Raw genomic sequence first — 14,290 nt, forward strand, 5'->3', positions numbered from 1 at the left:
TAAAGCAGAGCAGAATACAGAAAGAGTATCTATTTCTCCGGATTCTTGGGAGGAGGGTCGAAGAGTAGACCGGCCACGCCCGGTCCCGCTCTCTGGTTGCACAACTGCAAGCTAGATCTGGGCATCGAAGGAGGAACGCTGCAACCTTCAACCCCTTCTTTCTGACCAACCCGGACCGAGCGGTGCTGGGGCCGGGGAGGGTCACCGGGTGAGGACCTAGGCGGAGGGTGTTAAGTTACAGTGCAGGAGCCCGGGTCCCTCCGCGGGCAGGAAGGGGAGGGCCCATCGGGGCTAGGGGAACCCCGGCGCAGACGTGGGGTGGGGTCGGAAAAGCTGCCTCACCGCGCGCTCCCAGGCCCTCCGCTCCCTCCCTCCCTCCCTCCCTGGCAGGACTCCCTGCCCGGCCTCCCCGCCACTCTCCGAGACGCACTCCCGGAGGCAGCGCCCGCAGCGGCCTCGCCATGTCCCAGCCCGGCCAGAAGCCCGCCGCCTCCCCGCGGCCCCGGCGCGCAGCCGCCGCCCGCCGCACCCAGGAGGTGAGTGGCGCTCCTGTCGACGCCGCGGGACTGGGCGATGGGGAACCGGGTCCCGGAGCTGTGGCCGCCCTCCCTGGGCGTTTCTAGGCTGGCGGGTCTGCAGTCCCCGGCGCCCCCGCGGGGAGACTAGGGAGAGGGCTAGGGGCTTGGCCGCTGCCAGGCAGGTGGCTGCAGGTGGCTTCGGTTCCCCGGCCGGGTCCAGTGCGCTGGGCGTGGCGTTGGCCGGCTAGAGGAGGGGGGGACGCGTCGAGAAAAGTTGGCTGGTAAGACGTGGGTGAATGAGGATGAGGATGAATGGGGAATGAGGTTCACTCAGGACCCCCGAGTGAGGGGGGTGGTTTCACTGGACAGCGGAATCCAGTCTTCCGCGCTAAAGCCGGGCCGCAGGGCGTGGCTGCCTGGAACCGCAGAGCCTCTTCCCTAACCAGCCTCGAGCCAAACTGGGCGGGCGAGGAGGGGCGGGGCCTGCGCCGGGCCCCACCCCCAGGGTTCTGCCCACCTGGTAGCCGCCTTGGGATGTGCGGAGCTCAGTGCCAGCCAGGTCCTGGCCAAGCGCAGTGTGAGCCCGGCGCCCCCAACGCAGCACCCCGCGCCTTCGCCGGCTCCCCCGCCGTGCGGATCGGAGCCAGCTGGTTGTTGCCATGGCATTCGCCAGCTGGTGGTACAAGACGGTAAATAGGAGCGGTTGTGCCTGGGCAAGACCGGGAAGGGAGTGTGTTGGAAAGGAGTGTGTTTGCTTTGCCCTTCTGGGCGTGCGGATGAAGCGTTGTCTGGGGTTTGGCGGGGAAGGGGTGCGGACCGGGTGCGACCTCCTCGCAGACCTTCAGGTTAGGCTCCGGGAGAGGCAGGGGACTCACCCTCTTGTGGTATGTATGAGCGCGCCCGAGCGTGCGCGGCGCATGCACCTCTCTCGCCCCGGTGTCAAGCACTATGCTCTGCTGGCGCTCACAAGTGGGATGGAACTGGAATTGTTGCTGGAGGAATTCTGTCTAGGAGGTGGATTCCTGAATGAACTCGGACGCAGCTCGCAAGAGCTTTGATCTAGAGTTCGTTTTTAACCCCTAAGTAAAGTTCAAAACTTTTAGAGGGCGATTGTTGGACGTACATTGGCCAACGCAAAGGAGAGGCAGCTGCAATGTGAGACAAGGAGAAAATCCCAAACACCAAGGAGCAGAAGCAACTGAGATCTGAGACCAAGACCTTTGGAGAGAGCGGTGGAGGGGTGGAGGAAAGAAAGCGAGGAAGTGAGAGAGGGAGGGAGAGAGAGACAGGGCGCATAAAAGCGAGCTTCTCTGCAATTTATTACTTTGGATGACGGACAAGAACGTTCCATTTGTTTGGTGCATTGAATGTTTGTCCTACCAATTAGGTGTGATATCCAGTCAAGCTGGCACTTCTAGTGTTTTGGAACCAGGAAGCATGATTTAACATTAGATTGCTTTCCAAAAAAAAAAAAAAAATCACACACAGGAGTGTTGTTGACAGTGAGAGCCAAAATGTTTATGTCTCATGGATTTATGGTGAGAATATCAAAATTAGTTAGGTATGTCTTTTTCTCTCTTGGCATGTGGTATTGGAAAAAGCAAAGATGTTGGAATCAGACATTTTTTGGAGCTAGAAACCCTGTATAAGAATCAGGAAAGAAACTGTTACGTATCAGACAATGGACATTTATTGATCATCTATTATGTGCCAAGCAGAATTATATCCCACGAGTAGTGTTTTTTTTAGATTATTTTTTATTCTCTGTTTCTATATAAATAGTATATATGTATAGTGTGTATGTGTGTATATTTATAGTGTGTGCGCATATATATATATGTGTGAATATATATATGCACACGCACACATACAATATACTGTACAGGGTCTCTCTCACTATGTTGCCCAGGCCAGTCTGAAGCTCCTGGTCTCAAGCAATCCTCCCACCTCGGCCTCCCAAAATGTTGGGATTACAGGCATGAGCCACTGCGCCGGGCCTACAAGTGCTTTTTAAAGCCTCCATGTACACTGTGGAGAACAAAGACTTTTTCTCAAATGGAAATAAGTCAACCTTTTCGACCTGTTTTCACATGTGTAAGATAGAAATTATATGCACTATGTAAGTATTGGTGAGGACTAATTAGATTTAAAAGTCAAAATGTCATACACATATACTTTTAAGAATTGGGAATTCCAATTTCCCTTGAGATATTTCTTCATGAACGTTTTCCAGTACATTTCCTGGGCTTTTACATGTAGCGTTTTATTAATGTGGTAAGAACAAACGTTTGCTTTGAGTCATTATTGGCCTAAGGTTCTTATCAAAATGTACCGTGTACATTATCTGCAAATATGGATAGCAGTAGTTCAGAGTTGACATCAAACTTCTCCTTCCAGACTCATGATTCTCTCAAGGAAACTCTGCTGGGTTACTTGGATGAAAGTAGTTTAAATCTATGCTTTTAACCCTGTTTTGTTTAGTCACAGTCTGATATTTTTGCTAAACCTCTCTTAGAATCCAGTTTTGGTACTATCATGAAAACTTTTTGCTAGTAGGAACCTCCTAGAACCAGCTACATGCCTGTGATCAAGCTTTAACTTTGCCCAAACCAGGGCTGTTCAATAGAAGTGTAACGTGAGCCACATCTGCAATTTCAGATTTCCAAGGAGCCACTTTAACAACAGCAACATCACAACTAAAAGGTGAAATTTGTGCTAATTGATATATTTTACTTAACCTACTATATCCCACATATTATTATTTCATCATATAATCAGCGTATAAGCCATTGAGATAGTTTACATTCTTTTTTATATTAATTCTTCAAAATCCAGTGTATATTTACATTAACAGCACATCTCAATTCACACTTGCCACATTTCAAGAGTGTTCAGTAGCCACAGGCAGCTAGGGGCTACAGTAATGGACAGTATAACGCTGGACCATGGACTCCTAAACTTTCTGTTTTTCCTTTGGTAATCGGTGGGTGGTCACAATTTTGAGAATCAAATGGGATTTATGGACTGCTTTCCCACAACAAAATACGTACAAACGTACACAAAATGCAGTTTCCAATATAGCTTCAGGGAGTTCAGAGATTTCCAAAAGACCACCCATAAATCCCCAAAGGTCCATGGAGCCAGTTTATAACACACACACACACGCACACACACACACGCACACACACACATATACACACACACACACATACATACACACATACACACAAACATATACAATCCAATATACATATATGTGCATATTTATATGTAATACACACATGCATGTATAATACATATATAGACATCTAGATTTATGTGTGTATATATCTACAGATATAAACACAGATGTCTGTATATATACAGACATCTCAGAATACTTCAGGTAAATCCTATAATTAAAATATCTTTGTGGAATCCTTTAAGTACTGAAAAGGTTATAAATGATCTAACTTTCAAAATTTAGGCAGAATAAAATGAAATAATTAAAAGACATGTCTAAGCTGCGTTTAGCGGCGTGCCACCTATAAAGCTAGTCAGTGAAACATTGCAATGTATATTTCCACACTGAATGCCATCAATCCTATTGACTTTATCTTCTGAAAAATTATGTGGTTGTAGTAACACACACACACACACCACACACACACACACACAACTTTGCAAAGCTAAATTTGAAGAACATCTTATGAGCTATGTAATGATCAAGCATGAACAAAGGTTAATTTGGCCCACACCAGTAATCACATTCCTGAATCATAAGTTGATTCTATTAGGCTATGTTAATTAAAGGTGTTTCTTAGTCTAATTAGATCCATAGACCTAGTGACAGCATGATCAAGGAGCCCAGTCATTTGGGAGGCCCCGTCATTGCAGCCAGCCTGGGAAGAATGTTGCAAGCCTCCCATGGCAGGACAGATCACTTACTCACAGTGAATTTTAGAACTAAGGAAGGCAAATAACAGGGCTTGCAAAAAGGGCACAGACTTTAGGGTAATGGAAACATAGAAGTCAAATACAGCCTTTCTCTTTCAGCTGACAGTCTGAATTAGTTCGCGCCCCATTGTGTATAAGCCTTTTAAACTAAGAGTAACATCTGATAATATTTTTCTTTAAAATCAGTTTTGGCACTTCCCAGAAAGTTAATTATATTCTACAAGTGCCTTTTAAAGAATGCTATAGCCTTCTGGGGGTGGGAACAGTGGGGGGTTATGTGAGATTCCATGTGGATAGGTGGGTAATTAGTTCTGACTAGATTGTCTCAGCAGATACAAAACTACTCTAAGTAGTACATCATTTTTCCCCCTTGAGGTATTTTAAAGATGAAAATCATATTAACAGATACTGAAGTTCTGTTCTTTAAGTTGTCTCATTTTCGTTTCATGAAAACATACCCAGAAAGCTTTACAGCCACCATAAAGGCGGTGGTGGGGTGGAGGGGGGAGGTATATCAGATGTCTTCCAGTTAAGAAAAATGCAAGAACAGCTCCATCCAATAAACACTGTTTATGTAAGTTATCTCCTCAGATGGAAAAGTCAGTTAACTCAGGAAGAAAAAGGTCTAAAGTTATAGTTTCCTAAAAATGTATGAAATTTGTTTTGATGGTAGGAAACTCATAGAACGTAAGAATAAATTTGGTAAAGCTCCAAGATGTTCACAGTTGTTTATTGTCCACCTGCTGTGTGTCAGTTTTGTGCAGAGTGCAGTGGACACAAAAAACTCGTGCAGTGGTTTGTGCCTGGCCTCCTCTTGCATTTCTCATCGATAAAACGACAAGTTCATTCTCATGACGATTGCTGTGGCAACAAAGCAACTATTTAAATTCTTGTGATACCCCCTTTGACTTAGGAAAAACTCATCAACCTTGCTTCAGGTGAATCCCAGGAGCTAATCTATGACAGGTAATAGATGCCACCTCTGAAAACTGGACACAAAGGACTTGTACCTTTACAGTGTCATCTTGTCATGTCCACTGAAATCTTAAAATGTTAGAAAAAAATGAACACTTGGGGATCAGTGAAACAGAGGGATTTCAGAATTACAGCTATGCAGTTAATCCTTAATACATATTAAGCATTAGTACACAGAATAAGAGAAGAGTATAATGAGGCCGGGTGCGGTGGCTCACGCCTGTAATCCCAGCACTTTGGGAGGCTGAGGCGGGTGGATCACAAGGTCAGGAGTTCAAGACCAGCCTGGCCAAGGTGGTGAAACCACATCTCTACTAAAAATACAAAAAACCAGCTGGGCGTGGTGGCGGTCACCTGTAATCCCAGCTACTCAGGAGGCTGAGGCAGGAGAATGGCATGAACCCGGGAGGCGGAGCTTGCAGTGAGCCAAGATTGCGCTACTGCACTCCAGCCCAGGCAACAGCAAGACTCCATCTCAATAAATAAATAAATAAATAAATAAATAAATAAATAAATAAATGAGTATAATGACCTCTTCATATACCAATCATTGGTGTCAATAATTGCCAACATTGTGCCAATCTTGTTTTATCTGTTAACCGTCACAGCTGCCAGCACAGACACACACACACACACACACACACACACACACACACACACACCCACACCCTTTCCGCATTTTAAAGCATGGGAATTGCAAATATAAGTTTCATCCTTGTAACCAAATTGCTGTAGTTTGTTGGGAAAATGAATTCTTTAACCCCCATGTAGTTTATCTCCTTGAGTGTAATATGAAGATGTGAGAATAATATATAATACACAGTCATGAGATAGACAAAATACTAAACAGAAGCTTTATCAGATGAACTTGATAAGGTTCCTTTGTACTTTAGGGAAAGTAAAATACTAAATTCTTCTGTTCTAATGTTTACAGCCTTAGAAAATGAAACCCTCAAACCTTTACTGACTGGCTTCTAATTCACCACAGTCAGATTGCTGCCAGGGAAAAAGAAGGGAGTGGAATAATTTTAACTGTATTCTTAAAATGAACAAGGCAATGAGCCAGGCACCTCACTAATGTCAACTCTTTTCATAAATTTGCCAGCCCCTGGGATAGATACCATTAGCCCTATTTTACAAGAAGAAACTGAAAAATTAAATTATCTGCCCAAGGTCACAGTCACATAGCCTTACAGATCTATGCTCTTTCTGCCCTATCAGAGTTTATCACAGTCAAGTAACAGACAGAAATGACTCTGAGTATTTAAAACAAAGGGAATGTAATATAGGGAATTGGTTACCCAGGTAACAAAAAAGGCTGGGAAGCCATCAGGGGAGGGTGAGGCAACCTAGAGATTAGAAATTGCAGGAAGCTGCTACCATCCCTAGTCTAGAGGGACACAGGGAGGACAAGGGTCACCTTGCAGAAGCTGGAACCACAGCTGACCCATCTTGCAGGCGGTGCTACTGGAGGAGGGGGTGGGGCAAAGGGAATACCACCCACCCACCACCTCTAGTCTCCTGGCAGTGCCCTGCTGATGGCTAAACCCAACTTGAGGCCATCCATCAAGAGAATTGCAGCCAGCAAATTTCCACTGCAATTTGAACACAGCAGAAGTGGAACAAGGAATCCACCTGAAGGTAGGCACTCCTAGGATCTGCACCCAGGGAGACTGTTCTGAAGCAAAACCAGCTTTACAGAAGCATTGGTCCTTCTGCTTGTTTGCTGAATAATTTTGCTTTGGCAAGTAGATTACATATACAAATATATTTTAAGGTATTTTTGTGGGAAATACCAATTTGCACATTGTCTCTTAATTTTTCAAGCTACCTTCTTGGCCTCTTTCTCTTTTGTATAGTTTACTGATCTGAAAAGAGCAAAAGTACTTCTCAGGGAATGTTTATAGGTTTGTGGAAACGTGGTCATTCAATCAAGAATTATTTGTTACGATCCTACCACACATCTAGGAAAAAAAGGATATAATTTACCCTGTGATTAGGAAGGCAAGATGTAAGTTTATAAAGTAATAAGTAAGCAAGAGAGTGTACAATTAAGTGCTAATTTGTTTGATTTACTGAGAAAATAGAGATTAATGTGCAAATATGAAAATATGATGCTCCATTAATAGGGCAAAGCTCAGAATTAGACAGGAAACACTGGTGTGGACATAGGGCACTGTGCTACTTCACTGACCAATCAGAGTTTACCCGGGAGGAGCCCAGAGCCGCCCCAGTCTGCCTGACCCTGGGAACCTCCCCATGGGTGCCGACTCAGTGGGGTGGTTTGGTTTGAGGAGCAGAAACTTCCACTTCCTATCATGGTGCCCACAAATCTTCCCCCAAAACCAGTGGTTCTCAATCCTGTCTATATATTGGAATCAGCTGGGGAACGTTAGAAAAATTTATCCATGGCCAGGCCCCATTCTATTCAAACTAAAATCTAAATCCCTGTGTCCTGATACAAATGTTTCTAAAAGCTTCCCAGGTGCTTGTGACAGGCACTGAAGGATGGGACCCACTGCTAACCTGAAGTCGTTGTGATCCCCGGGAGCCCCTGGTACAAGCCTTTCTCAGTGTGTGTGATGGTAGAGAGCTGAGTTCCACGAGCTCGGAGAGTCCAGAGGGTATCAAGATAACCTTTTATTGCGCCATGATTTTTCCACAGCTGTCCCCGGACATGCGAATACTATCTTGATGAAATTGTCGCCAAATTGAAGAAGGAAAATTTTTAAGTTTTCAAATAAATCACCCACCAAGGCATATGATACAATATGTTTTAGTATAGTCGCAGGGTGGTCACAACCATCAGCACAATTTTACTTTAGAATGTTTTCCTTTCCTCCTAAAAGAAGCCTCATACTTTAAAAAATAATAATAATAAAGCAAAGGCATTTCAGAAGCACACTAGCAATTTCATACTCTTTTCACAGCTGTACTTAACACTGGCAAGGGCTGCTTTTCTGTCTTCTTGCTTCTTTTATATGTGAAGAAGTTTCTTTGATTTTTTTTTTCTTTTTTTGTGGTGGAGTTTTGCTCGTTACCCAGGCTGGAGTGCAATGGCACGATCTCAGCTCACTGCAACCTCCACCTCCTGGGTTCAAGTAATTCTCCTGCCTCAGCCTCCCGAGTAGTTGGGACTACAGGTGCGCACCACCATGCCCAGCTAATTTTTGTATTTTTAGTAGAGACAGGGTTTCACTATATTGGCCAGGCTGGTCTCAAACTCCTGATCTCCTGATCTGCCCACCTCGGCCTCCCAAAGTGTTGGGGTTACAGGAGTGAGCCACTGTGCCCGCCCTAGTTTCTTTGATTTTTATCTTGTTTTGTGTGACATGTTCCCTTGGCTGTCTGTGTATCTGTGTGTATCTGGGTAACAACAGGGCAAGTGCCCAAACGTGGCAGAGTTGAAACTTGCCCTGGCAGAAGCTCTTAGCTGGGTGAGAGCTCAGGCTCTGAGCCTTATTGCACTTAGCTCTTATTGATTTTTTTTCAGATTTATGGGTTTGCGATGGCAGATTTTAAACGTATAGAGGCTGTCACCTAGAATGAGGACAAAGGACAGTTGTACTTGCCAACTATGTGATAAAAAGGGGGGTGAAAACAGTTTGGAAAATTATTCCTTCTTGAGTTAAGATAGCAAAGCCCTTGATCTGGTTTTTTTCTCTGGCTCTGAGCTTCTGGAGCACATACCACCTTCATCTTAGCCCCCATCTAGTCTCCTGTCTTCTATGGCCTTGTCCTTCCAGTGAAATTCTTTACTATGGCAACCTGTCCTGCTCGTCCTGTCTTGGTCTCCTCTCTAGCTGCCAATACAGGACAGAATTCATAAGTATGGTGTGTTTGGTTCATTTATAAAACAAGTTTTAGAATAGGAAGGTTTTGTGTTTTGTTATTTTTCGTGCCTTTTGTTTTGTTCTCATTTCAGATCACTGGCATGCTCTAAAGACTTTCTTGATGAAAATCCTAAGATCTCAGTTAGCTTTTAACTAGATCCAAAGTAGCCTAGTCTCTGGCCCACGTAATCCTGAGTGGTATCACCATGGAGAACATCGCTGTTCAGATCTTCAGTTGCTTTATTCATGAACCAAGGCGACAGTGGGTACTCCCTAGAGCTGCTATGGGGAGCAAAGAAGACCACATAGGAGTTGCCTGTCACTGGGCCTAGCACACAGCAGATGCTTAGGAGGTGTTAATTTCTTTTCTCTAATTAGTTTTGTGGTTCGGTTCTCTTTCCCCAGCTGTCACTCCTTCCCTGTTCCTTGCTCATCTCACTCTCCTCAACCCAGCAGTTACACGTAGTAGTGGTCAGCAGAGTTTTCTTTCTTCGCTCTTTAGAAAGACTCCTGCAGATTCCTGAGCTGGATCGAATTTGACGTATGTCATTCCCAAGTATTTCATTCCATCCTCTCAGTTATGTGAAAAGTACTCAATTATTTCATGAATCTCCCTCAGTGAAAAGATACAATTAACTTTACATCATTAACAGACTGCTGAATATTGAATAATATTCAAGAAATGATCAGGGCAATGGTTGATAAAGTTGTTATTTAATGGAAATACTTGTTAATTGTCTTAGGGTGATAATAGTATTGGGTATATACCAATACCATTTGGGAAAATGTTCTCAAATTTAAAGAGATGTATGGTGAAAAGTTTAGGGTTAAAATTTCAGGATGTCTGTAATTTACTTTCCAATACAGGTATATAAAGACCTGTGGTGCCCTCTTGTTCTCTCTCTCTGTCTCTCTATCTCTTTCTGTGTCTGTATGAATGCCTGTATGTGTGTATGCAAATAGGGCAAAATATGGCAACAATGTTAATAGTTGTTGAAATCTGAGTGGGGGGAATATGGGTATTCCTTGTGTTATTCTTTCAACTTTTCTGTCTGTTGGAAATTTTTCATAATAAAAAGCTGGGCTTAAAATAGGAACTGGGCTGGAAGCAGTGGCTCACGCCTGTAATCCCAGCACTTTGGGAGGCTGAGGGTGGATCAACTGATGTCAGGAGTTCAAGACCAGCCTGATCAACATGTCGAAACCCCATCTCTACTAAAAGTACAAAAATTATTCGGATGTGGTGGTGCACGCCTGTAATCCCAGCTACTTGGGAGGCTGAGGCACGAGAATAGCTTGAGCTCAGGAGGTGGAGGTTGCAGTGGGCCGAGATTGCACCACTGCTCTCCAGCCTGGGTGACAGAGTGAGACTCAGTCTCAAAATAAATAAATAAATAAATAAATAAAAGAACTGGAAAAATGTAATTCATGACGTTCTAAAAGAGTTGGCCTTTTATTATAAGTGATTTTTATTTATGTCATTATACTTTTGTGTATTTTAAAATAGCTTTCTATTGTGAGCAACTTTTGAAGTCAGAAAATAACAATGCTTATAGTACATAATTTTAAAGTTGTTATTTTAAGTTGTTACTTTAAGGGAGAAAAGGCTGTACATGCATTTACTGTGGGGTAATAAATTATGATATGTATTTGTCACATGAGCAGAAAGCAGAGTGAGACTCTGTGGAGAGCATGGAACCTTGTACCAGACAAGAACAAGTCACCTTTTAAAGTTTCTCATTTGTAAAATGGAATAATTACACCTCCTGACAAGTAAATGAGGCACTCAAAATAGTAAACACCCAATAAAACAGTGGTTATTATTATTACTTATGTAATCTGAAAAAATATGAATTACAGATTATGGATGTGATATCATGGTTCTAAAATTACCAATTCTGGAAGGAGACAGATTTGGTAATCTCTGTCTTTCTAGAATGATTTTTTTAGAGATGTTTAAAGAAAAATTTTAGACAAATTTAACAGAGCTATTTGAGCAAAGGATGATTTATGAATTGAGCAGTACTGAAAATCAAAAGTGGTTCAGAGAGCTCAGTACACTCCAGCAGCATGAGCAGGAAGCTTTTATAGCTGAATGTGGAAGCAAAGTGAAGAAATTACTTGATTGGCTACAACTAGGTATGGTCTGATGAGAGGTTTGTATATATAACCAATAAGCTGGTTGGCTGGTTATGATTGGCTGAGGCAATTTTTGTTTTGTTTTAAGTCATTTACAAGAAATGCCTTTAAGTTTCAGTGTGCTTAGTAAGGTATCCGAGGACAGAGACCACCTCATGCTAATGGCCCTCTTATTTACTTTAACAGAGATAAGTAATATTTTCCCTCAAGTCTGGCTTTTAGAAATCTTTTGCTCACCAATTATTCTAATATTTATCAATTGCCATATAGCCTTGATATATAAGTGAACTTTAAAATGGTTCATTTTCAAAAGATTCATTTAATTATTCAATACAGATTGCCCTCAACTATGTACAAACAAAGCCTTGACTAGGATGTATAGGTAAAAGAAGACCTGTAGAGGGTTTCACCAAGCTATTGCACCCTGGCTGCTTTTCAGTGGATGCCAATCACTAATCCATGAGAGTATTTCTTCTGGGTAAGAACTGTACAGTCATGAACATGCCTTTTAGCTAATTGTTCATGCAAAACACTATTCGAGAAAGGATTTCAGCCACAGGTTTGGTATTCCTTGGCCATTTTTAGTAGCATATCTGTTGATATGATTAAAGATAATATTATCTAATTCCATTTAGTGTGTTCTAATGGCAAACAACAGATTTTAGTCAGAAAGCCTGCTTTATGACCTTTTCCCGTTTACTAGTTATATTTCCTTGTAAACACCATCAAATCACTATTATTCTTAGTTTTCTCATTTATGAAACAACATGAGCTTCTTTTTTTGTATCAAATAAGACTATACGGAAGTGCCTTGTATATAATAATAACAAATTATTATTATTACTATTATTATCATTCTTCTTAATTCAAATGATTTTGCTGATCTACATATCTAGGTTATGATTCTGCTTTAGGGAACGTAATAGTATTTTATATTTTGATTCAATTGAGGGTGATTAGGACTGAATCCAATGGTGAGCTTTTATTTTTTCATGTTTGGCTCCCTTTTCCCACTTTCTTGAACATCCTACAGTGTGACAGAAATGCAATAATTCTTTGTACCCCCTATTCAGGAACATACAACTATTTTTTCATTTCTCAAAACATTTCAGTAAAGTTATGGCTTATTTTATCTTATCGCCAAAACAAACGAATATGTAAGCTACTTGAAGCTTTTATGCCCCACGTAAAAATATTTGCATTAGGGAGAGTTTGATCAATGGGTATAAAGACAGTTATGAGGAATAAGATCTGTTGCTCTATTGCACAGTAGGGTGACTAGTTAACAGTAATGTATTATATACTTCAAAATAACTAAAAAACAGGATTTTGAATGTCCTCACCACAAAGAAATGATGAATGTTTGAGGCGATAGATTTAGTAATTACCCTGATTCGATCATTACCCAATGTATATTGAAAACATCCCCTTGTACCCCATAAATATGTACGATTGTTATGTGTTAATTAAAAAAAAATAACACTTTTAAAAATTGTATTTATCCTCAGTGTCCTAGTAAGAAAAATAATTCTCTTTATAGACATAATGAAATCTTAAAGCCATAACACATAGAAGAAGTTGCAGGTATGGTCTTTGTCCTTCAGATTTTATCTTTCTGCATTGGTGAATACGCGGAAGAACTCTAGTGAATTCCTTTGGAGGACTCTTGAGTCCATGCTGAACTGAGCCTTAAGTATGGCTTCAGATGAAACATGGTTCTTATCTCATCTCCTTGATGAATGAGATGTCTACCGTGCTGAAAACTTGAGCTTAAAATTCATGAGGCATTTTGTAGGAGACGAGATGCCGCCTTGGCATCACCATCAGCTCTGCATCTAGTTAATTACAGACTGACCTTCTAGATCCCAAATGAATGTCTGTAGCATCCCTTGATTTTTGAGAGCCACCTACGTTGGTGTGAATTACCAGCATTCTCAGGAAGAAGATTATAAAGTGGTCCTTTTTTTAAAAAAGGGGTATGCATTTAGCCTTTGGGGATTAAAGTTACTGTCATCTGTGTTATCTTCCTTTATTAAGCATTATTTTTTACTTTTTTATAGCACGTCAGTGAAAAAACCAGTGAATCGCTTTCCAAACCAGGAGAAAAGAAAGGATCAGATGAGGTAATTTCCACAATACTGGGCTTTCATTTTCTCTTGCTTTTAAACTGTGAAGTCTGCCTTGAAATATTAAATAATGCTGTAGCAAAGAGCTTCTACTTTGCTTAATATTGGGAAATTTTGATTTAACTAAGATTTGATTAAAGAATATAAAAGGAAATCACTAAAAATAAATACAATATTGTTCCTGGGAATAGACTCTGTATGAATACTTTCCCTTTAGTAACAGAACTTTGTTGCTTAGGGTGTTTTCCCTGTAGGAATTGGTGAATCCAAATTGTTTTGTTGGCGAACAGGTCAAGTGTAGAAGGGAAAACAAATGCTGTAGTAGAAAGGAAAATCTTTTTTTATGACAATAAACCATGAAAGGAGGATAGGGACAGCCAGATTAACCAGCCCTTCAGATTCATAAACAAAAGGAAGAGGTAACTATTTTTATTTGCACAGATTCTGTGGAAAACTAGTAAAACCAAATCTCCCCACTTTGAGATGGGTTTTCTTTGAGGCTGTTTCTTCTTTCACTGAATGACATACCATGCTTTGCACTGTTTAGAATGACCTACTTCTCTATGGAAGGGTCATGTGAAAGTTCTGCCCTTCCAAAGTACAGGATTTGCCTTCCTTTACCTGCTTTTTATGTGTTAAATCTCAATATAACTGGATGATATATCCATCTTCATCCAGTAGAAATTGAGTCGTTTCTAACTTGTAAACGTCATATAGCCAGGTTTTAAAAGGTACATGGAAATTTAGAAAGCATCAAGTGATC

At 41.7% G+C, this 14,290-nt stretch overlaps 1 protein-coding gene across 5 annotated transcripts in view; it reads left to right on the top strand.

Moving 5' to 3' along the window:
- Positions 1 to 282: 282 nt before the first annotated feature.
- The window catches only part of CAST (calpastatin), a 118,556-nt gene continuing 104,548 nt past the window's right edge, over positions 283 to 14,290 (top strand). For 4 of the 5 annotated variants that reach the window (XM_030817109.1, XM_030817114.1, XM_003277189.4 and 1 more), the window contains exons 1-2: positions 370 to 536; positions 13,462 to 13,524. In XM_030817109.1, the coding sequence (XP_030672969.1) occupies positions 462 to 536; positions 13,462 to 13,524 (138 nt within the window). In that variant the 5' untranslated portion in view covers positions 370 to 461. Of the gene's footprint in view, positions 537 to 13,461; positions 13,525 to 14,290 lie in introns of all 5 variants that reach the window. The other variant, XM_030817123.1, reaches the window with a different exon arrangement.

The sequence above is a fragment of the Nomascus leucogenys genome, chromosome 2 (genome assembly GCF_006542625.1).
Source record: "Nomascus leucogenys isolate Asia chromosome 2, Asia_NLE_v1, whole genome shotgun sequence".
Classification (NCBI taxonomy): Eukaryota; Metazoa; Chordata; class Mammalia; order Primates; family Hylobatidae; genus Nomascus; species Nomascus leucogenys.